The following is a 23,449-nucleotide window of genomic DNA, read 5'->3' on the forward strand; positions in this document are numbered from 1 at the left end:
ATCAAGTTTTCATTATTTTAACGGTATTACATATTTCAAAGAACCAAAGAACTGCACAGGATATTTTTGGACGTGCCACACTAAAATCTGGGACAATGGATGGAACAGATGCACAAAAAGTAGCTCTGTGTCATAAATATATAAAGTTAGAAAGACTCTGCAAAAGCCAATCGCATAAATGGAGGGAAGTTACCACTCTTTATAAATATCTAGAAATGGGGCGGAGCCTAGAAGTTTTAAAATTAAACCTCTTGGTCTCTTTCAATAGAAATGAAGTATAACTCATTATAAACCCAGGGAAAAAATGTAACAGATAAATATGTTGAAGGGGTGTAGGAAAACGTATAAAATTATCAACAACCCAAGATTTCAATGTTGTTTTTAGAAAAGCAGGTGTTGCATGATGAGAGTAAACCATTTATAGTATTTCAAAGGAACAAAAGTGGGATTAAAAAGATTGCCATAAGATGCAAATATTATATGCTGGACAGGCAAACGAGTAAAATGTAGAAAATGATTATTGGCAAGTATCTAGACAAGGCCCAAGGGCAATCAAAATGGCGCAAGGTGTTGCAAAATGTTTGTAATCTGACGAACAGTGAGAATTACATCAGCGTCTTTAAATTTTGAACTGCATACTACACTTTCACTTACCATGTTCTGTTAGCTGAACATGTCCACCAAACAGCCAGCATAGGGAATCTGTGACCGTCCTGAAACACCTCAGAAATTCACTTTTCTCTTCATCCTCAAAGAAATTGCACAATTTAAAGAAGTCAACTCAACGTTTAAACAAGTGAAGCATTTTTTTATTTTGTTTTACAGTTATACAAACAAAAGTACAAATCTGCATAGCATCAGGATAATGATACCCATATAATGATACCCAGATGTTAGTTCATATTCTTTATGAAAAGACATTTAAATATAATAACATACCAGATATTCATTTTGTAGGAGTACAAATAGCCCCTCACGTCACTAGTTCAGCCACATAGTAAAGACAAAAAATATGGTAAAAAGAAAAAAAAACGTTTTGCTTGACTTAAACCTTCCCCCTCATGTTTATTGAAACGTTTATCAGGCAAACAAGGCCAACAAAAACATAAGGTTTGACATAAGCTGTGAGCAAGAAGACATGTAGAAAACAAACATCATGAGAGGGTTATGGTCAATATAGGGCCATTGAGCCTTGTCACATGGAACTCAAGGACCCCGCCACCCTCGGGTTTCCTCCACCTCCAGAGTCCCCTGACGACCAGAACACACAAGACCACACAGTGTATTCCTGTTTCCTGGATCATCACCCCACATCTCAGAATTCTTTCAACTGTCCCCATATCTTTACTGTTTTACACAGGCAACCCCTGGCTGCATATACACTCTCTTCAGCTCGCTTGCACCAGTCCATCTTTGCTGCCCATTCCTCCCACCTAGGAGCCGAGGGGCTGAGACAGAGTTGAATAACGTCCGATTTGTCCAGGATCAAAGCTGCACTACAGAACAGAAGTGTATACTTTGCTAGTGTTTGGTCTCTCCAGATCGCCAGGTATACCAGTGCCTGGGCATATGGTTATTGCAGAATTTGTTCCCTGCGATGTCTACCTCTCCACTTTCGTACAAAATAATCACAACCTCAGACAATTCCAGTGTGTGGAGCAGCGTCTCCGCCCGTCCGCAGCACTGTATTTATCAGTATCAACTTTCCTCATATAAAAGTATAATAGGAGCAGTGCAGTACTTTCAACTGCACGAGGCGGAAGCCTGTAGGAGTGTCTGGCTGTTTACAATGAGTGTTCTTTAAATGTGACAGACTGCATGTCGGTGTAAGGGAGACACCAGCAGTCTGTATTACAGGGGCATTTCATCTGCCACCTCCTGCAACTTATCAGTGTGTCTTAGTAGAGTGGTGCAAATGTATGTATTAAAAAGTGTTGACCCTGCAACAGTTCATACCGACGTTGTAATTCCTCGAATGGGAAGAGTCTACCTGCCCCCCACACATCGCCCAATTTAGAAATTTTCTAGAGCCTCCCATTGCCTGCGTTCCTCCACTGATTGGAGTGCTCCCAGTACATCCTATTCCCACAACGGTGTTTCTAATGTCACATTTCCAGTCCAGCCCAACAAGCACATTGCTTTCCTCCAAATTTTGAACACCAGACCTGTTGGAGACAATGGCCTGCTTTCTCATGTCTTAAAGAATAGACCATGTACTGATCCTCTTCGGTCCATCGCCCTCCAAACCGCTCTCACAGACAGCTCCTGCAGTGTGGAAAACACCCACTTATTTACCACCTGCAACCTGACCTCTCAGTAACAGAGTTGCAAGTTGGTAAGTGCTATGGCCCCCTCTTATTGGCCTTGAGTCAACATGGAAAATGCAATTCTGGGGATTCCCTACATACAGAAAAATTCATGTGAAGTCAAATAATTCACATTGTCACACTCATAACTAACAGCCCATCTTTAAATGTAAATGTAAATGTACAGGAATTTATATAGCGCAAATCACCGAGCGGTTTCTAAGCGCTTGCTTAGGGAACCCGTCCTGGTATTCCCTTGTGAGATAACCCCGGCAGGATATCCACAAGGTGAAAGCCAGGCATCCCGCCGCGAGGGGCCTTTGTGGAGATTAAGCAAGCTATTGCCCAGAGTCGCAGAGTGTGAACCCGTGAATCGAGTAGGCACCGGAGCGAGAATTGTCGAGTCCATGGACATTTTAGGACTCAAGACCCCGCCGAGCCGGGAATTGAACCCTGGTCCCGGGCTGACCTCTGCTTCCAGGTCTGCCTCCTCTAACCAGTGAGCCACACTTCTCCACACTTCTTTAACTGCCAGAAACCATCCTGTGTCAAAGGTAATGGCATACTAAGAAATTGATACCAATATTCATATATATATTTGGGGTGTAACATGTAAGACGGTTTTCAATCCAGTTTTGTACCGATGGCTCTCAACAGTGACTCCCAGTCCAAAATCAGTCTTGGCCTGGGCATGTCACCGGTGGAACAGGAATAGGCTTCCATCTGCACTCTAGAAAATTATCAAACATAGTTTTTCCATTTACTTGGGTGCGGGGACAACTGGGCTCTCCAGTTCATGGCAATTTGCCATTTAGCCAGAAGCAGAGGTAGGCCAAAAAAGTTACTTATCTACCAGGTTTGAGTTGTGGCATTTGCCTCAGTAAGCACCTATTGGGCCATCCCAGGTCGTGCTTGGCTGTCCAATCTGGAATATAGTTTGTAACCTTCACCCATCACTGTGCAAGGACCATACAAATCCGTAATATGTAACCAAATGCAGCCACCTCCAATTTGCATTGACTGCAAACAAGCAGTGCACCACATGCCATGGACGGTTGACCTTACGCATCCTGATGTCTTTATAGGCTACTGTAATGCAGTGTTGACCCCTCCCCGGAGTAAGAAGGGTTTTCGGCAACACATCAGTCATGGGCATCGCCCCTCTCTTGCCCTATTTAAGTGTAATGCAACAAACACTATAAAAATATCCTTAGAGGTAGATCGTAAATAGCGTTTATCAGGGCCGGACTGGGAAGAGCAACCAGCCCTGGCAGATTGCTGCTCGACCGGCCCTGAGAGTGGGGGTGGGGGGGAATGCTAGAAAGAAGCACCACTCCTGCATTTGTTAAAGTGGCCAGATTTTGCAGCACTGCTGCAAAACTAGCCCCAACCCCTCCGCTCCATCGGTGAAATGCCCGGTGCTCTCTACAGCCAGTCCGGCTCTGACATTTATTTTCCCAAAAGGCATGAGGGAACTCAAATCATAAAGTGCACCCAGCAAGATTATCCCTGCCCTGCTACAGAGGGACTTACCGCCATCTGGGCAATTGGGGAGAACCTCTGAAGCCCGAAGAGCGACATTTCAGTGGCATATCAAATGTATTTCGCCACCTTAAGCTAAATCAAGGCAGCCGCTATTATTAGCCTTCCTAGGTTACCCTGTATTACGTTGTGCTTGTCCCTGTTTAGTCTGAACCCCAGTCATTTAAATGCTTGCATTGCTACTGGTAACCAAAACACTAATGGTGAAACCTACAGCCTTGCTCCCTCCTCAGTCAATGGAAAAAGGCATGACTTAGCCATGTTTATGAGAGTACCAGACTGTGCACCAAATCTGTTTTAAACAAGTAAAGCCTGGTCTTTTTTTATTCCCTGTTCCACAGCAATCAGATTTTAAAAGGCACACTTATTGGAATTTTGTTTGAGTATTGTGCAAAACACGCGTCAGCAAACAATAATATGTACGATTACGTTGACATCAGCTGCTAAGAGGAAGCAGGCTTTAACAGCACCCGCAAAAGGGTACATGTAACTAATAGTGCAACAAACACTCTCCACCCGCCCCCCACGACCTAGAGCACTTCATTCTCCTCTTTTCACTTCCTAAATAAGAATGAGCAGGTTGGTGGAGAAGGTGGGGAAGGAGCCTTTAGGACATGGGGTAAGTCTCAGGAAGAGAGAAGGACCAGTAACCAAGTGCAGGGAATGGATGTATAAGGAGGCATGTGTGAGCGGAAGAATATAGAGAACGGTGGTCAGTAAATCACGTCATGATAGTACGTTCACAGAGTGAGTAGAATATAGGTGCAATGGCAGAAAGGTAAGGAAGTTATGAAGAGAGCCAAGTGGGAGATATTGGATAAGCGAGGCTAGGATAACAACATTTGAGGAGAATTAATGACATGTTGTTTATTCCTGTGATTTGGTTTGAAGCTGGTGAGCATAAACTGATTTGCCAACTCTGCAATGCTCAACGTCACTTGTACAGGCAAAATTACTTAGTAAAAGTCATAAAAACATGAAAAAGTAACCCTGAGCATTAATTTTTAACTGGGCTTATCATATGGTGGCCAAACCCCAGGATGGTAGGTAGGCTACTATACTTGGGAAGCCCCACAATGCTTCAAAGGCATGGTGTCTGTAAGCAACTGTGACAGAAACACAACTGCAATGTTACAATAGTGTAAATCAATAAGATATTCGAATTATGATATGTTAACTCATAACAGAAATCCTTGTTTTCAATTCTAGAAACAACGTTGCAAAGAAAAACAATGCCTGGCAACACACTGCCAGTACCGTCCATGAAGCAGTGGAAAACATTTCATGTCTTTCAATGAGCTCTTCGCCAAGACACTAAGAGATGGTGCCGAAACCTAATGTGCATAAATGAGGATTTCGTAATGTATGTGCTCTTTTATGTAAAATGAGTTGTACACTTCTTCGCACCAGTGCTCCTCTCCAAATAATCTGAAGGTATACAGAGGAACGACAATGCAAAATAAACAAAAACTGCAGCTAAAACTGTAGCTTTTTGCAGTGGAAGAAGTAGAAAAGCATTTGAAACTCCACTGGAGTTCACACTAAAATCCTCAAAAGTGGTGCACAAGGAATGATATGATTTTATATTCTGTTCTATTATATTATACGGAACGGTTCAAATAAACAGGCAATTGGGTGCTAAACACCATACTGCCTGTTTAGTTGAGCCGTTTCATATAATCCAACAACTGTAATCAAGTTACGCCAACTAAAGGATCGTATTTGCTGTGGTAAACAAACGGATAAATACATGTCTGCACGCAAGCATCATGCAGTTACTGTGTACAACATTTGGTTACCACTTGGTCGCCAGACACCTATGACCTAATAATGGGGCTGCATTTGTTTTTTGCAATTCCTACAAATTAATTTGATTACAATTTCTGTTTTAGGCTGTGTCTAGACGGAATCTGCCTCATCAGGGTCTTCATGGCATGGATACTAAAATAAGAACACAAGTCATACCCTGACGAGTCTAGGGTAACCTCCACCTGAGTATGATCGGAAATCGTTATGGGGTGAATATTAGTAGCTACAATCGGCCTGCTGTAGTGTTTGGCTCACAAAGACATGGTCGAGATGGGAGTAGGTTCTATGTGAATGGAAAAAAAAGGTATAATCTTTGGTGGTGGGTGGAATGAACGTCATGTGTTCCAGTGTCCAAGTTGTGTTAATTCCTGCTTCGCGGGTTGGGAGAAGGTGCCTGTGTGTGACTCTGGGGGTTGGTACATCCAAACCGAGATCCCAAATGAGATTAAAATCTCCCAGTACCATTAATTCCCCATCTGTAAAACCCCCTATCTGGCTGAAAAGGGGGAGGAGGAAATCTGATTCGAGTTTGGGGCATTAACGAGGCTATCCTGCATTTGCGACCATATCGGAGGCATTTGACATAGTGATGCCTAGCATGCAACCTGGGAGGAATAGATGAACTATACACACACACACACAGAGAGTGCCTCGGCCGCAGCTGTTGAGTTAGGCAATGACCCCACATTCCACCATGATATCCCATAGACATAACTCCAGACGCAGGATACCTCAGTGTCCATGCGACCATGCTGAGAACAGGAAACAGTAATCCGCATCCGCTATGTACACACAGCCCTCGGCACGACAGCAGTTGGAAGGCACATGACACACTAGGCACACAATCCTTTATGTACTTTATATCTCTCTTTCTTTTGCTTTTATTTTATTTTCACCAGGTGTAGTTAAAATGTTTAAAAAGAAGTTTTGTAAATAAGTTATGACATTTATTTCTTACCGCCATGTACCCTTGTCTATTGTGATCCTAAAGCTAAACTGAGTGGGTCATACACCTCTGTAACAACTGTCATATCAATTCAATTCAATAATCTTTATTTCGTTGCAATTGCACCATAAAAGATATACAAAATACATAATATATATACAAAATACATAATATACATGGCCGCTTTATCATCACAAGTGTACAAGAATATACAATCAAAAAAGTGCTAGTGCATGACCAAATACTAACCCTAAGCCTTCACAGCGAAATCTGGGCTTAAAACACACATCAATAAATATAGTTAAAAAAAAAAGTTAAAATATTTACACGGTTAAAAAAAGCATTAAATTGGGTTATAACAGCCAGACGCTTAAAATGGCAGAGACAATTTTTGTCTAATGAATTTTACTGCCAAGAGGAATCTACTGATACCAAACACTATTACTTGACTAGTGTCCGTAATTAATATTCTTCCAGCTTCCTTATGCGAAGTTGTTCCAATATTACGGCACAATGGCACTATCCATTTCCTTCTAGTTTCTACATAGCTTGGACAGAAAAACAGAATGTGAAAAATGTCTTCTCTTACATTGTTTGTGCATAAGGTACATTTGTCATTACTGGTTTTCCCCCATTTTGACTCGGTTTCCCGGGTTCTTAATATACCGTATCTATACTTTAAATACAAGGTTTTCGCTAATGGTGGTTGAATCTCATCAAGAAACATTTCAAACTGGGCTACATTTTTCACCATTAAAAAATTTTCAGTTATGGGGCCATGTGCTCCAACGTATACTGCATCATGGCTCACAAAGGCCCAAAAGGAAAGTTTGACTATTTTCTTTGAGGACACAGTCAGTAATTCTGGCTGGCTCCAGAAATGGGATAAACCCAATTTTGTTAACCAGCTTTTAACATGTTTAAACCAAGAAATCTTGCTACTCGTGTCTAGTTCCAAAACTTCAACCAATCCACTTTTATATTCAGTTAGCTCAGGGGTGATCCACAACCTGACCCATAACAATAGCGGTCTTAATATTGCATGTAGATCAGTGCGTCGTATGTTCATATCGAGGAGTAGGGGTAACAGTGGAGTGTTACTAGGAACCTTTAATAATCCCCTTAAGAACCTATTCTCCAAGGTTTCAAAGGTCTTTCTACACACTGGTCCCCAAAGTTCTGCCCCATACAAAACCGCTGACTGGACCTTGCATTTAAAGAGTTCTAACGCTGGGGTAACTGACTTGTTTGCACAGTTGTTATGCCTTTTCAATATCGGTAGACAATTTTGTTTGAACATAATTTTCGATTTTTCTAATTGGGGTCTCCAACTTAAGGATGAATCTAATAATACCCCCAAATAAGTAAAGCTTGGTTCGTAATCAAGTTTTTCTCCATTCAATGTTAGGTTTTTCCTGAAACTTTTATGAGGGTTAAGTGCCATATATTTAGTCTTTTTTGCATTAATTTCTAACCCTTTTGTAATACAATACTGCTGGAACCTATCTAATAGAATCTGTAGGCCCCGAGGGGTTTGAGAAATGAGAATCGTGTCATCCGCGAAGAGGAGGGACGGAACTCGTTCCCCCCCCCAGGCGAGGAGAGTCATTGTCACAATTCTCCATATAAACTGCAATATCGTTAACATAGAGGGAGAAAAGTGTAGGTGCCAGCACGCACCCTTGGCGTACTCCCCTCTTAATAGGGATTGCATCTGTAAGTTCACCATTGGGGCCCCATCTTACCCTAGCGTAGTTATTCTGGTGTAACCTAGTCACTAAATTCAACAGTTCATCTGGGAACCCCTGCTTTTTCAATGATTTCCACAATAAATCGCGGGGGATAAGGTCAAATGCTGCTCGTAGATCTACAAAGGTAACATATAAATTACCTCTGCGGATGATGACATATTTCCAATACAAGCAGCATAGCCTTAATACCTGGTCGATGGTCCCGGTCTTTTCCCTAAACCCTGCCTGATATTTGGATAAAATCAAGTTTTCCTCCAACCACGTATTTACGCGGTTTAGGATATGTCTGGCATAAATTTTCTGCGTTATGTCTAAAAGACTAATGGGGCGATAGTTTGCTGGATCGCCTCTATCCCCCTTTTTAAAAATAGTGATAATTTCAGCCCCATCCCATGTATCAGGGATTTGGTCACCAGCTGCGATGACATTAAACAAATGGTTTAGATAAGGTACCCAGATCTCCATATTGTGTTTATAGAGATCCCCAGGGATCTTATCCAGACCCGGGGCCTTCCCTTGCTTCACAGAAGCAATTGCTGTTTCAGTCTCTTGTATGTCAAAGATTACCAATGGGTTTTCATCATTCTCTATCTGGGTTACTAGTTCGTTTGGGTTTACCGTAAGCTTTTCCTCTGTAATTTGGGCTGCATATAATGATGTAAAATGATCAACCCATGTAGCTTCATTTAGGAAAACCTCCCTTGAGCCTTTATCTGGCTTGTTCCCTTTGGCTACTAACTCCCAGAACTGCCTGTGATCTTTAGTTTTTGCAGCTAATAAAATACTAGACCATAGGTCCTCGTCCCAGGATGATTTTGCAGCAGCTAGTGTTTTATTGTAGACTTTCCTTTTTGCTTTAAGTTCTACAGAGCCTTTATTTTTTACCGCATTGATCAGGTCGGTCTTGGCTACTCGGCATTCCTTATTAAACCAAGGTTTGTCTACGGGTTTTGCGCTCGCCAACCCGTTCCCTTTCCTAGGTTTTTTAGTAATAAGATCAATCAGTTTTTTACAAAAAGACTTGTGTAGTCCAATAAATTCACCAGGTTTGCATTCATCCATATTAAAGAACTCAAATGAGTTCGCAAATGTGGAATAAATATTAGACAGCAAGTCTTTTCTTTCGAGAATATATGCCCATTTAACGGCCCTTCTGTTATTACTTAGTACGACATTGTCGCAAGTTAATGGCACTTCTAGGCTATGAGTACCCTCAGTAACACCGGGTTCATTCAGCATACTAGACAAAAAACTCATTTCCAACGGGAAGTGGTCGCTCTCAAAACGTTCTCTAACCTTTAAATCATTTGTATATGGCCACAAATTAAAAGAAACAGAAACATAATCTATCTTGATACTACAATTCCCCCTACTAACGGTAAATGCTCCCGGGGAGTCTGATGGCATGCGCCCATTACAAGCTCTTAAACCATAACCTGTGAACAGCCCTGTAATCTGGAGGGCTAATGTGGTCCCAGGAACAGTTCCATTGTTCAGTACTGGTATCCCATTAACAACGTCCTCATCCTCATACAGTTTGACCATCCCCACAATCGGCTCAAAATTGCAATTCAGATCACCACATAAAATGATACTTTCATCATGGTCTAAGGTGTCCATAAACATTCCCAATTTCTCTATACATGGAGATTCCCTATTAGCGGGACATGGTCTATTGTACACATTTATAAGATTTATTACCCTCTTGTCCCTTGTAATTAGTTTCAATCCAAGTATGTCTAAGGAATTGGTATTTAACATTTTTATCCCCACATCGATAGTTGTACTGATCCATATTACCAACCCTCCCAAGGCTCGCCCTCTTACTGAAGGGACGGCCGCCACTTGATAGGTTCTATATCCTATTCTATGGACCTGATCCGTGGCCTATGTTTCCTGTAGCACACAGATATCAAATGAGTTAATATAGCTATTCCAGTCGGGATCACACATTTTTACACCAACTCCAGCGACATTCCAAGAAACTAATGTTAACAATGAGGGTCTCTCTTTTAGACAATGGGTACTAGATTTAACAGTGGGAGGTAGATTATTATCAATAGTAGTACAGATATTTGCGTACCTATCCACAGATAACTCACGGTTATCACTATCTCCTTCCTTTGGGTCACGAGGTCTTGTGTGTACTTCATGGTCATACCCTGCCGTAATGTTAGTATTACAAAATTTTTCACAGCCAATCTCCTGGTGATTAAGTGGTATATTCACCTCCCCACTCTCCTTAAGAGGTATAACATTAGGTTTGGGGATTACATAATTTAATGAAGATTCCACTGGTCTAGTGGTCAGTGGTAGTACCTGTAGTCAATCAACTGACTCAAGACAATCAAATCGATTGTAGGAGAAGAAATTATGGGGGTGATGGATTTGTCCTAACCAACCTCCTCCTTGGTTTCTCCTGCCACGGTGTCTTACCGTAGTCCACCCATCAGTTCTAGAATGAAAGTGACCGGGTGGATAAAAATGTGTTAATTTAAATGGATGTATGGTGGTGGCTGGGTATGGATTAGGGTACTTCCAATTACAGATATAGTTAACTATTATTGGGTTGTCAAAATTGATAACTATGCTATCCCCTTGTATGTCTTTCGTCAAGTAGCCCACCCATGGTACTCGCCTAATACTCAGGATATTGCCCCTCAGGCCGGGGGGTAACGGCCTATTGGTATTTAGCCATCGAGACACCCTTTTCCAGAGGTAGGATGTGCTTTCCAACTCCTGTTCATCTAGCTCTGGAACTCCAGTCAATATTGCCACAAATGGGCAAGCCTCCGGGGGAAGATTGAGTACATCCTTTACCTGATCTTTACTTGGTCTATTTACTTTTGTTACCCCCTTACTACCTGTTATGTTCGGTGTACTTTGTTTTTGCGATTGGTTGTTGGGTACATCTCTAGGTGTCGTAGGGTCCCCCATATTTAGTTTGGGTGCTACTTTTTCCTTTTGCGCAAGTATAACATCTGAGGTTTTTACAGGAATAGCTGTTGTCAATGTTAGTTGCGGGTTAATACTAGACTTACTCTGTTGGATATCTATTCTCTCCTTTATGTCCCTTTCTATGCGCTTTAAAGATACCTCTATTTTATTCAATCTCTCCTCTAATGGGTGGAGCAAATGTCGTAGTGCTTCAAGTATAACAGTAGAAGCAGAATCCCCCCCTACTGCGCCAATCCCTGTTATATCCTTGTTTGTACCAGCAGCCCCTTCCAGGCTAGTATTAGATGACACAGGATGCTTAGGACCCTTCTTTCTCTTACCACTAATATTAGTTGTAGGCCCTTGTTTGTTTTTTGGAATAGCCCCTGCGTTCACCCCTTTCTGCTGCCTGGTATTATAAACTTTAGCTTGCTCAACAGGTACCGGTGCAGCACGAACATTAGGTAAATTATTAGGTGATTGTAAAATAGATTCGGAGACAGTTAGAGAACTACCCTCTGAGTCATTCAATATATCATTATTAGAAATTATGTCCACATTAGTTCCATTGCTCAGGGAACCAATAGACTTTCCTACTATTTCAGTTCTGTCTTTAGAGATAGGTGTTTGAACATGTGCCAATGGGCCAAGAGAAGATCTCCTCGCAATATCCAATTCCTGCGAAACTCTCCTTTCCATGATATTTATGCTTTCGTCCACCACACAGTTCATTCGTTTAATAAATTGGTCCATAGCTCCCATAAAAGCAACAGTGGCACTCTTCCCTTTACTATCCTTAGGCGGCATTATACCAATGGTAGTGGGGGTCGTGTGAGCAAGAACACAAGTTAAAAACAAATTAAATTCAAATGGTACTCACGAAATAAGGTGAAACAAGACAAGGGGGGTGGCCCGCCCGACCACTGCTGTCCACAGAGGGCCCGCCCTTTGCCCGGGCTTAGCCCCGGGCGCTCCCGCACGCGTCTCGCGGGGCGAGAGGGGGTGTCAGGCTTTTACTGGCGCCTCCGGGCGCTCTTCACGCGTCACGGGCGCGCTGCCGCCCAAGAGGTTGCTGGGGAGTGTGGTCCGCTGTCCAGGGACGCCTCCTGCAGCCTCCCGGCGTGTTGTGCCTTCCACCGTTTCCCTCACGGCACTGCCCGTTGGCAGAAAATCAGGTACGCTACTGGTGTTCCCCCTCTGGGCTCCCGGGGGGTCAGGCATTTACTGGCGCCTCCGGGCGCTCTTCACGCGTCACGGGCGCGCTGCCGCCCAAGAGGTTGCTGGGGAGTGTGGTCCGCTGTCCTGGGACGCCTCCTGCAGCCTCCCGGCGTGTTGTGCCTTCCGCCGTTTCCCTCACGGCACTGCCCGTTGGCAGAAAATCAGGTACGCTACTGGTGTTCCCCCTCTGGGCTCCCGGGGAGTCAGGCTTTTACTGGCGCCTCCGGGCGCTCTTCACGCGTCACGGGCGCGCTGCCGCCCAAGAGGTTGCTGGGGAGTGTGGTCCGCTGTCCTGGGACGCCTCCTGCAGCCTCCCGGCGTGTTGTGCCTTCCGCCGTTTCCCTCACGGCACTGCCCGTTGGCAGAAAATCAGGTACGCTACTGGTGTTCCCCCTCTGGGCTCCCGGGGGTCAGGCTTTTACTGGCGCCTCCGGGCGCTCTTCACGCGTCACGGGCGCGCTGCCGCCCAAGAGGTTGCTGGGGAGTGTGGTCCGCTGTCCTGGGACGCCTCCTGCAGCCTCCCGGCGTGTTGTGCCTTCCGCCGTTTCCCTCACGGTACTGCCCGTTGGCAGAAAATCAGGTACGCTACTGGTGTTCCCCCTCTGGGCTCCCAGGGGGTCAGGCTTTTACTGGCGCCTCCGGGCGCTCTTCACGCGTCACGGGCGCGCTGCCGCCCAAGAGGTTGCTGGGGAGTGTGGTCCACTGTCCTGGGCCTCCTGCAGCCTCCCGGCGTATTGTGCCTTCCGCCGTTTCCCTCACGGCACTGCCCGTTGGCAGAAAATCAGGTACGCTACTGGCGTTCCCCCTCTGGGCTCCCGGGGGGGTCAGGCTTTCACTGGCGCCTCCGGGCGCTCTTCACGCGTCACGGGCGCGCTGCCGTTTAAGAGGTTGCTGGGGAGTGTGGTCCGCTGTCCTGGGATGCCTCCTGCAGCCTCCCGGCGTGTTGCGCCTTCCGCCGTTTCCCTCACGGCACTGCCCGTTGGCAGAAAATCAGGTACGCTATGTACACACAGCCCTCGGCACGACAGCAGTTGGAAGGCACATGACACACTAGGCACACGATCCTTTATGTACTTTATATCGCTCTTTCTTTTGCTTTTATTTTATTTTCACCAGGTGTAGTTAAAATGTTTAAAAAGAAGTTTTGTAAATAAGTTATGACATTTATTTCTTATCGCCATGTACCCTTGTCTATTGTGATCCTAAAGCTAAACTGAGTGGGTCATACACCTCTGTAACAACTGTCATATCTATATATGGTTAATCACTGTTATGGGGAGTCGCAGGCGATAAATAAACCCTGCTCCTCAATCAAAGGTGACGGTATGAGTGGGATGTAGACACCAATACCAATTTGCAAGCGCACGTCAACTCCTACGACACAGATGCTAACTATGCTATGGTTATTTGATGGAAATGACTAGAATTGTGCGAATAATGACATAGCAATAATGATCTTCTATACAGTGCGATATGTACCAATGTTTAGCATGTTTGTATCAGGAAAATGATAAAAAATGCAATAAAGATATTCAACAAAAAACGGAGGCATTTGACCATCAGCATTTTCCCTTCCCTGTCGGTTTTAACGTTGGTTGTTTGTAATTTAAGAGAAGAGTGAAACAGTAGGGCTACCCACATTATGTTTAGAACTTGCAGATGACCTGTATATCAGCGGGTAGGATTTGTGTTTTAATCTATGTTCCTCAGTGTGTTTTAGGTGTGTTTACTGCAGGGCTACTATCCCAAACGTTCTGTCTAAGATATATTTCTAGAATATGCATCATTTGTGTGGGGAATTAAGGCCTTTAAGATTCCAGGTGCCTAAGTTGATTGCCACAGGTTTTACACTGCATGGCACAGCTCTATGTGGTTAGGCTTGTCTGTTAAGTGAGAAGCCGATAAGAATATCTGCATGTTCCCCCACAGCTGCCTGTTTTCCCCACCCTAGCCCTCCCCGCCCAACCAGTCTTCCCCTTTTCTAATATCTCTGGACATGCAGTCAAGAACAAAACATAACTCATTAATACTACAGAGCTTAGGAGCTGGAGCTCCTTATTACAATAAGAACATATCTGTTGATATACATATATAACTGGGATCTTTGATCCATTTCTGCAGGTGCACTGCGCAGAATCTGTTAGTGAGCTGGAGATCACAGGCTCTGGCTGAAAAAACACAATGAGCATCCAGCATCTTCTACGGGTGCCTGCCCCGGGCAGCATTGATCAGTCCTCTGAGACGGAGTGGCAATTCAACCTGGAACATGCATCCAGACAGGGCAAGGTCCCCCGGTCCGGATCAAGTCCAGTAAGTCTCGCTCCCCCAGTCCCCACACGGAGATTCAGAAGTCAATGTCCAAGGGGGTTTGTCATGGTCTCCTCATTCGGTTGAGCGCCGTCCTCTGTGCTGCTGTTGCTAATGTCCTCCTGTCTTGGCGCAGGGCCGGTCCAAGGAGGGTTCTCTCCGTGCCCAATTCTCCTCCTGTGGGACAGAGATCTCCAAACCCAGCAGCGATGCCGCTCCCTCCAACTCAATGAAGTGATACGACCAGTTCTTAAACTGAAAGTCTATGCCAAAAGGATATGTCCATCTGTATTTCACATGCTCCTTTCGGAGATGGTCAGTGAAGTTGCATTCTTCTCACCAGGGTAGCACGAGTTACATCCTGTAACAGGGAACAGGAAGCTCCCTAAAACGATACGGAAAATCTGCTCCTTAGTCTTGAAGGAGTGTAGCTTAGCTAGAATGTCTCTAGTGTGTTTACCATCTCCCGCCGTCTGTGGCACAACCCTGTGGACCCTCTCCAGTCACACCTCAGGGTGGTCATCACCCAGGAGATTCGAGAACATGCCCACCACGAATGCTTCTAAATCATGGCCTTCCGCTCCCTCAACCAGCCCTCGGAAGAGAATGTTATCGCGCCTGGAGCGATTTTTAAAGTCTTCGCACTTGAGTGCTGTCTGTAGTTGGGAGCATATGAGTTTGGTGTCCTTCTCCAGTAGGGCCACTCGCTGATCGAGACATGTCACCTCGTCGTGGTCCAGGGAAGATAGCCAGGTGTTGATGTCCTTCCTCAGGGTATCCAGTGATGAGGTCTAGTCTGTTTCTCCCTGAGCTCCTTCTTAAAGTCTCTAAGAGAGGCAAGCAGGTCTTCCTTTGTCAGTACCATCTCTCCTTCCGCGTTTTCCTGGATGGGCCCCATTCCCTGAGTAAAGTAACTGGTGACACTATTAGACCGGGCCCTTCTTGGTGGCATGGTGCACAGCCAAAATATCGATTCCTAATTATCGACTTACATTAATATCGAGTTTAAAATATCGAAGGTCAAGAATATCGAGGCGAAGAATATCGTTGGACAGAATATCGACCCTAAGGTAAGTAATATCGATTTTTTTTATTTCGATGTAAGTAATATCGAAGTTAGTAATATCGATATCAATTATATCTATGTTACTAATTTCGATGTTACTAATATCGATATTTGTTTGTTGTTATGTATTTTATATGTATGTGTTATATGTTTTTTTGTATTTTATTTGTTTTAAATTATATGTGTACTATTTTTTGTATATTAAAAATGTTATTTTCAATGTAATTTTATGTTTTAGTACTGGAGCGGGTTGTGAGTTTATAGCGGAATAGGGTGAGAAGTGATTTAATTATAGTAATTAATTATTAATTTTTAGTAATTGTAATTTAATTTTAATTCATTTTTGCGTTTAAGTTCTGTAGCGGGTTGTGGGTTTATAGGAGAATTGGGTGGGAAGTAATTTAATTGCAATTAGGTAATTATTTATTTATTATTGGTATTTTTTATTTCTAATTAATTATTAATTGGTAAATAATTATTTTAATTGCTAATTAATTTTTTAATTGGTAATTAAGGTTTGTAATTGGTAATTACATTTTGTAATTGGCAATTAATTTTTTTAATTGGTAATTAAGGTTTTTAATTGGAAATTACATTTTTTAAATTGGTAATTAATTTTTTTTATTGGTAATTAAGGTTTTTAATTGGAAATTACATTTTTTAATTGGCAATTAATTTTTGTAATTGGTAATACATTTTTTACAATTGGTAATTGATATTTTTAATTGTTAATTACTTTTCATTAATTGGAAATTTATTTTATTAATTGGTAATTAATTTTTCATAGAAAATGTTTTTTATTTAAAAATAAATTTGTTTACCATTTTTTAATTGGTAATCAATTTTTAATTATCAATATGTTTTTAGTTTTGAAAAATATTTTAGTGTTCAATATTTATTATTTGTAATTTATATTTATTAATTCATATTTATTGGTATTTATTGTTAATTTAGTGTTAATTATTCAATTTTAAATATGTTTTTAGTAATTATTAATGGGTATTTGTAAATGATGTAGAGTTATTTAAAATTAAATATTTTATTTACAACAATTATTTATACGTATGCTATATTTAACTTCTACGCTATCCAATGCTTTCCCTACTGTTGCACTCTCTGGATTGGGAATAGTAATTTTTACCCCAACGCTATCCTACTGTTGCACTCTCTGGAGTTGGAATAGTAAATTTTACCTCTACGCTATCCAACGCTTTCCCTACTGTTGCACTCTCTGGAGTTGGAATAGTTATTTTTACCCCTACGCTATCCAATGCTTTCCCTACTGTTGCACTCTCTGGAGTTGGAATAGTAATTTTTACCCCTAGGCTATCCAACGCTTTCCCTACTTTTGCACTCTCTGGAGTTGGAATAGTAATTTTTACCCCTACGCTATCCAACGCTTTCCCTACTGTTGCACTTTTTGGAGTTGGAATAGTAATTTTTACCCCTACGCTATCCAACGTTTTCCCTACTGTTGCACTTTTTGGAGTTGGAATAGTAATTTTTACCCCTACGCTATCCAATGTTTTTCCCTACTGTTGCACTCTCTGGAGTTGGAATAGTAATTTTTATCTCTACGCTATACAACGGTTTCTCTACTGTTGCGCTCTCTGGAGTGGGAATGGTAATTTTAAGTTTTATGCTATCCAACATTTTTATTACTGTATTTTTTTTTACTTATGGATTTTGAATAGTATTTTTATTTATTTAGTTATTTAATTTTTTTGTATAAATTTAGATAATGTAGTATATAATTCATTTTAAAAATATTAAAGGTATATTTAATTTTTTTAATTTATTTAAAATAATTCTTTACTTTTTATTTATGTTTTTGTTTTATGTTTGTAAATGTATTTGAATTTATAATATTTTTTATTAATTTATTAAATTAATTATTACAACCTATTAAGTATGTATGTATTATATATTTTATGTATATGTTTAATTAATGTATTATTATTATATATGTATTATTTATTCATTTTAAACATTATTAGATATTTTTAATTATGTTTATTTTATTTATTAGTGTTATTTACTTTATTTTACATTTATATATTTACAGGAAAAAAAACAATATTTTTAACATCGATATTTTTAACATCTATATATTTTTTCTCGATATTTTTGTACTTACCATGTTGTAGAAAGGATGTCGATATTCTTGCCTTCGATATTTCTGCATCGATATTCCTGTAGGTCGATATTTTGTAGGTTGATATTTTGACAGTGATTCGGTGGCTAAGAGGCAATTGACGTTGAGTTGTCACCAATATCAAGCCCAGGTCCCTGAGGATCAATGGAGGGGCAGCCTCCTGCATGTTCTTGTTAAGTAAAAAAAGGGGCTTCTGGGCTAGCGTGATACTCCACATGTGGATGTCACAACTGTCGGCCAGTCGAGCGGGCATAGGCACCCTGGTCTTCACAGGGACCACCAGTCAACAAGACCAGCCCAATTGTAAGCCCGGGCCGCTCTCCACTGTAGCGCCAACATGCCCCAGGGTGCAGAGGGTCCCGATAGTAGAGGTTACTGCAGGTCTGCATAAGGCTAAATTCCCAGAGCTGCCCCCAAAAGCAGAGGGCAGTCGCACAGTTCCTGTGCGAGGTGCATAGCAACGGAGGGAGCTGTTGGAGCCTCCACAGGGGGAAGACCACATGGTCAGAAACACTCCAGGACTGTGGTGCAAACTGCGCTTGTCTTCTCGGCCCGGCGGGCCAAGTAGGAGGCGCTCTCAGAGGCAAAGGGCCAGATGCAGCTCAAACCAATGGCTCGGGCCGGGCCTACCTTCAACAGTCAACGGGCCACTGCGCCAGCAGCATTCAGTCACTCCAAGCGGGACGTGTGGAGCCCCACGAGAGAAGGAGCTCTCAGGCTGCAAATCACCTCACTGCTGGGTGGCGCGGTGGTCCCGGCTGAAAACCGCTATCTCCTGGAGTCTCTGTAGGCACCTCATGGTCGAGCCATGTTGAGGTCAGGCCTCCGTGCCTGGGCCTGTCTCTGCCACAGTCTCCAGCCTCAGCAGCTTCCAATCTCACCTGAAAACCCCACGGGCCAGCTGGAAACATTACCATTCACTGACGCTCACTAAAACTTCTCATTCTTGCCGGCAGCTCCGGACCAGCCCCACTGGCTGCCATGCTGTCTTCAGGGCCGCAGCAGAGGTACAGTGGAGAAGTGTGGCTCAATGGTTAGAGCGGCAGACCCTGATGCAGAGGTCTGGCCCAGGACCAGGGTTCAATTCCCGGCTTGGCGGGTCTTGGGCTCAATTTCCTCGGACTTGATAATTCTCCTCTCGGTGCCTATTCTAATCATGGGTCCCACTCTGCAACTCTGGGCAATAGCTTGCTTAATCTCCACAACGGCCCCAACAACGCTAGGATGCCTGGCTTCACCTTGGGGGTGCCCAGGAGTGGGCACTTCACAGGGAAAAACCAGGAAGGGTTCCACAGCGGTATGCTTACAAGCGTCGAGATGCCCTCATGGGTCGATTTGTGCGCTATACAAGTACTACTACATTTACTACATTTACATTTACACCCTTGCGGCAGGTCTCAGATGACAGGCTGGGATATGCCGGGTCGCTGCCGGCCCTCTGATCACCGGATCGAATCAGCCATGATTGGATGGAGGTCAGAAAAGAGCCTTAGAGGGAGAATTTTCGATGTGTGGTGCGGAGCCTCTGTAGATTCCGTCCACATGGCCATGACAGTTGGCCACGCCCCCAAGGAATACTTTTTTACCTTCAATTACTACTTTGAGCAGCCATTTTGGAAAATGGCCATCATCCTGAAAGCATACAACATGAACGTTTTCAAGTCGTAGGCAGACAAGATAATATAATCCACAATTTATTTCTCAGACATATCTAGTCTGACAAAACATGAACGTCTTGACTAACAACATATCCACTGGTGGCTACACAATGTATTCTTCTAAAGTAGGAAGCACTTTAGAAAACACAGTTCTAAATTTAGCAGTACGGTCAAAACTGTCTTCTTGTGATAAATTGATCTACAGAACAAAATGACCAAGAAAAAATATACATTCACTCCTGGAACCTTTAATACAATTGTTAAGAGAAAACTTTACTCAAAAATGCTGCTGAAAATAAATAACAATAGGTATATAAAAAATCAATACGAGACATACTAAAAATGCCATAACAAGGGATACTCTCACAGAAATCCGCAACCTTAACTTTCATAACAGTTTTTTTATATATTTGACATTTATAGATCATAGTTACGTTTATTTTCATATTGATTTATGGATTACACTTGATTTATTTATCTATCTTGCTACTTTTGTAATACTTCCTTGAAATACTGAATAAAACCATTTAAAAAAAGAGTAAGAAATTGATATCCTGCGCAAAACAAACTGATCATGGAATTGAAAAATAAATAGGCCAATGATGCAATAAGTCTTACTTTAATACCTTTATTGCACGTATGAAACGTGCTTGCAGTCGCCGGCCTAGAAATAGCAGATTATCAACTGCTGAAGGAAGCACACTGCTGTAAAATTCCTCTGGATTTTCTGCAGGGTCCATGCCTACACAGCAGTTACTGGTAACAGAGCAAAAGACTTTCTTTTAGCATTGCAAACCATTTCAAGGTGTTCAGCAATAAGAACTTCTTCATCATAGGTGCACTACAATAAAATTGTAAAAACGACTTCCTTTCAATAGTTTAATAATAAGGGAGCAGAAGGAAACCATTAGCACAGATATGAACGGTTGAGCGAATTGCAACTTCTCCCTAAAGCCCAGTGAGATGGGTGCAAGAACAGACAGAAACTGTGAATGACTGCCACAGCTCAGGGGTTCGGACTCCTGCAACTGAGTCTTTTCCAAGTCTAACAAACAATTAAGTCTGCTTGTACTGCAGACCTTTTTTCTTCGATGGAATTTCAGTGTTGAAGACAAATCGTTTCTACCAGCTACAAACCACTCTGCAGAAGTTCACCACTGGCAATTATATAACCAACATTCCATTAATGAAAAGTAAACAAAACCTGAACATACTAATTCCAATCAACTATTCGATGTTAGCGACAATCTGCAGTAAACAGCTCAGTAATCCTCCAGTCTGCATGCAGAATGTATTTTTTAAATAAAGATATGTCGGTTTCCAAACTTCTATATTCCTTATTAATGGCATGTCAGTCCCGAGCCAGTCTGCAGAGCTTTACTATTTTCCACGGTTATAATCAACATTATCTTTGTGAAAAATAAACCAAACTTTAACATTCTAATCACTGCTCATTGTTAGCTGCTCTTTGCTTTGTAGAACACATCTTCAACAACCACTCCCTTCTTCAGACGGAATGTATTTTAACAAAGCAAAGGTTTACATTTTTGACATCATAATTGTCACAGGTGGCCTACCCCGTATCCTTATCATTCCACAGTGATAGGAGAGGCCCACACAAGCGGAGTCAACCATGATTGAAGTTTAGCCCACACGAGCTGACCCAACCCAGATTGGAGGACAGGGCATTCACAAGAAAAGGGAACTGGAAGGGAACAAAGGAACAAAGCTGTGTGAAAGAAGGACTTTTTAGAATGAGGAGGAGCAGATGGGAGAAAGCTGCAGTGGGGATGGAAGCAGCAAAACACTAGAAGCAGCATTGACCAAAGTCAAAGTGAATTGAAGAGGGACACAGCAGGCATGCAATATGGAACCAGCATCAAGTCTGCCTGAGTACACGTGCTCTTACCCATTTTTCTCATATCATATCAACTGACCACTTTGTACAAGACACAGTCTCCCTCACTGATTTATCTTTTGATAAAAAAAAGTCTTAACCTTGACAGAGCAGGTACACTTCTGAAGAAGATTCAACGTGAGAAGAATCTAAGGCCTCGGACTTTCTGTTTGGGGATTCTTTAGTTTATTTTGGTTTAACTTAAAAAAAGATTGATTTTTAAAAACCCAGACATGCTGTGCCAACTAGAATAAATTCATTTCTAAGCTTCTAATTCAATGTCTTGCAACTTCTAAACCATTACAATATTTTATCCTTTTTAACTATAGACAAAAAGTAAAGTTCAGTATTTCACTTAGTGTTTTCAATATATAGTCCTCCATCCGAAAATACACCGTTTTTTGTGTAACTGCTACAAAATGAATATGCAATATAAGCAATATTTAACAGGTTATGTGTGTAATATGGTGCTTGTTTGCAATCTTGGGATTGGTGATATTTACAAACCACTCAGACATCCCAATCGTGGTTTATATCACATCACGAGTATCCCATTATGGGTATGGAGGAACACATTACACAGTTACCACCTACACATCCCAGATATTACATAATATCTGGGAGACAGACAGACACACACACACACACAAATAACTAAAGTCAAAGTGATGTATGGTTCAATTCCAAAACCTTATAAGCCATGAATTTTAGCCCAGGGGATAGGACATCATATGGATTGTGAGCTGTGTCATCAGTTATGTGTTTTGAGAGGTCATGTGTGATGTGGTGTTATGAGCATGCATGGCAGGAGCGCAAATTATGGTTCTTGTACTGTGTCAGAACTGCCAATTTTCAATACTGCATGAACCATAACCTACTTTCAAGTGCATTTGTTCAGTGAGTTTCAGAATTGTTTTTTCAAAGGGACATTTTCATGAGTTGGTTGTTTGGCTGTATAATGGTGGGAGCGTTATCCTATAATTGTATATGAGAGGGCATATAAGGGCGTATATGTTTGAAGGTAATTGTGTGGAGATTTGTGGTGGCTGTGTTGAGATAAGTGGATGGTGTGTCGATGCATGAAGTTAGGTGAGTGATTGTATAGGACGGTGGGTGTGACCCCTTGTGAGATCTGGATGAAACATCTCCACACTAGGTTTCATTTGCTCACTGGCCATCGAATTTCATGGAAATTCATCAATAAGGCTCAAAGTAATTAAATAACAGGACTTACATTGCCACTCCCACCTTTTTTCTAAAACATTTCTATAAACAACTATATTCTTTTTCTGAACAACAAAAGTTATCCAGACCCCTTCCGGCTGTCGCTGGTCATCAGCAAAAGAAAATATAGCATCACTATTACAAACAAGGCAAAAGGTCTACAACAGACACATTGGGGGAGATATTTCCCACATATTCAGGCCCAGCCCAAAGTGGTCCAACCATTTACTCCAGAACTCTGCATGTTTATTAGGGCAACCTCTTGCTTCATACACTGGTTTTTCCTGTTGGGCATGCCAGTCCACCCATCGACATCACTGAGACATCAAGGGCAGATTGGGAGATTTCCATCTATTTGCTATGTCTTTATTGTCACCATGGTGGCCACCTCCAGCAGTGCCCAATCAGCCCTTGTGCCCCGGGTCCCACAAAGATGCAAGAAGCCCATGAGGAGAGGCCCCCCCACCCCTCAGCACCCCCGACAGTCCTTCAGCCACCGCAGTCCAGGAACTCATAATAACAGAGCAAGTCCAGACCGTATGGTAGAAATCTGAAGGAGCATATGGGCATCTGAAGCATGCCGGACTTGAAAGAAGGTGCGCTTTGTGGAGGAGGCTGGGAGTGAGGTAGGCA

The 23,449-nt window shown here is 42.4% G+C and overlaps 1 protein-coding gene across 2 annotated transcripts in view; it reads right to left on the reverse strand.

Annotated features, from left to right (window-relative positions):
• Positions 1-23,449, reverse strand: part of IQCB1 (IQ motif containing B1) — a 308,848-nt gene that overhangs the window by 233,538 nt on the left and 51,861 nt on the right. For both annotated transcript variants that reach the window (XM_086958877.1, XM_086958879.1), the window contains exons 4-5: positions 20,322-20,451; positions 655-748 (exon numbers count right to left, since the gene is read on the reverse strand). In XM_086958877.1, the coding sequence (XP_086815003.1) occupies positions 655-748; positions 20,322-20,451 (224 nt within the window). The remainder of the gene's footprint in view (positions 1-654; positions 749-20,321; positions 20,452-23,449) is intronic.

The sequence above is a fragment of the Lissotriton vulgaris genome, chromosome 2_1 (genome assembly GCF_964263255.1).
Source record: "Lissotriton vulgaris chromosome 2_1, aLisVul1.2, whole genome shotgun sequence".
Lineage (NCBI taxonomy): Eukaryota > Metazoa > Chordata > Amphibia > Caudata > Salamandridae > Lissotriton > Lissotriton vulgaris.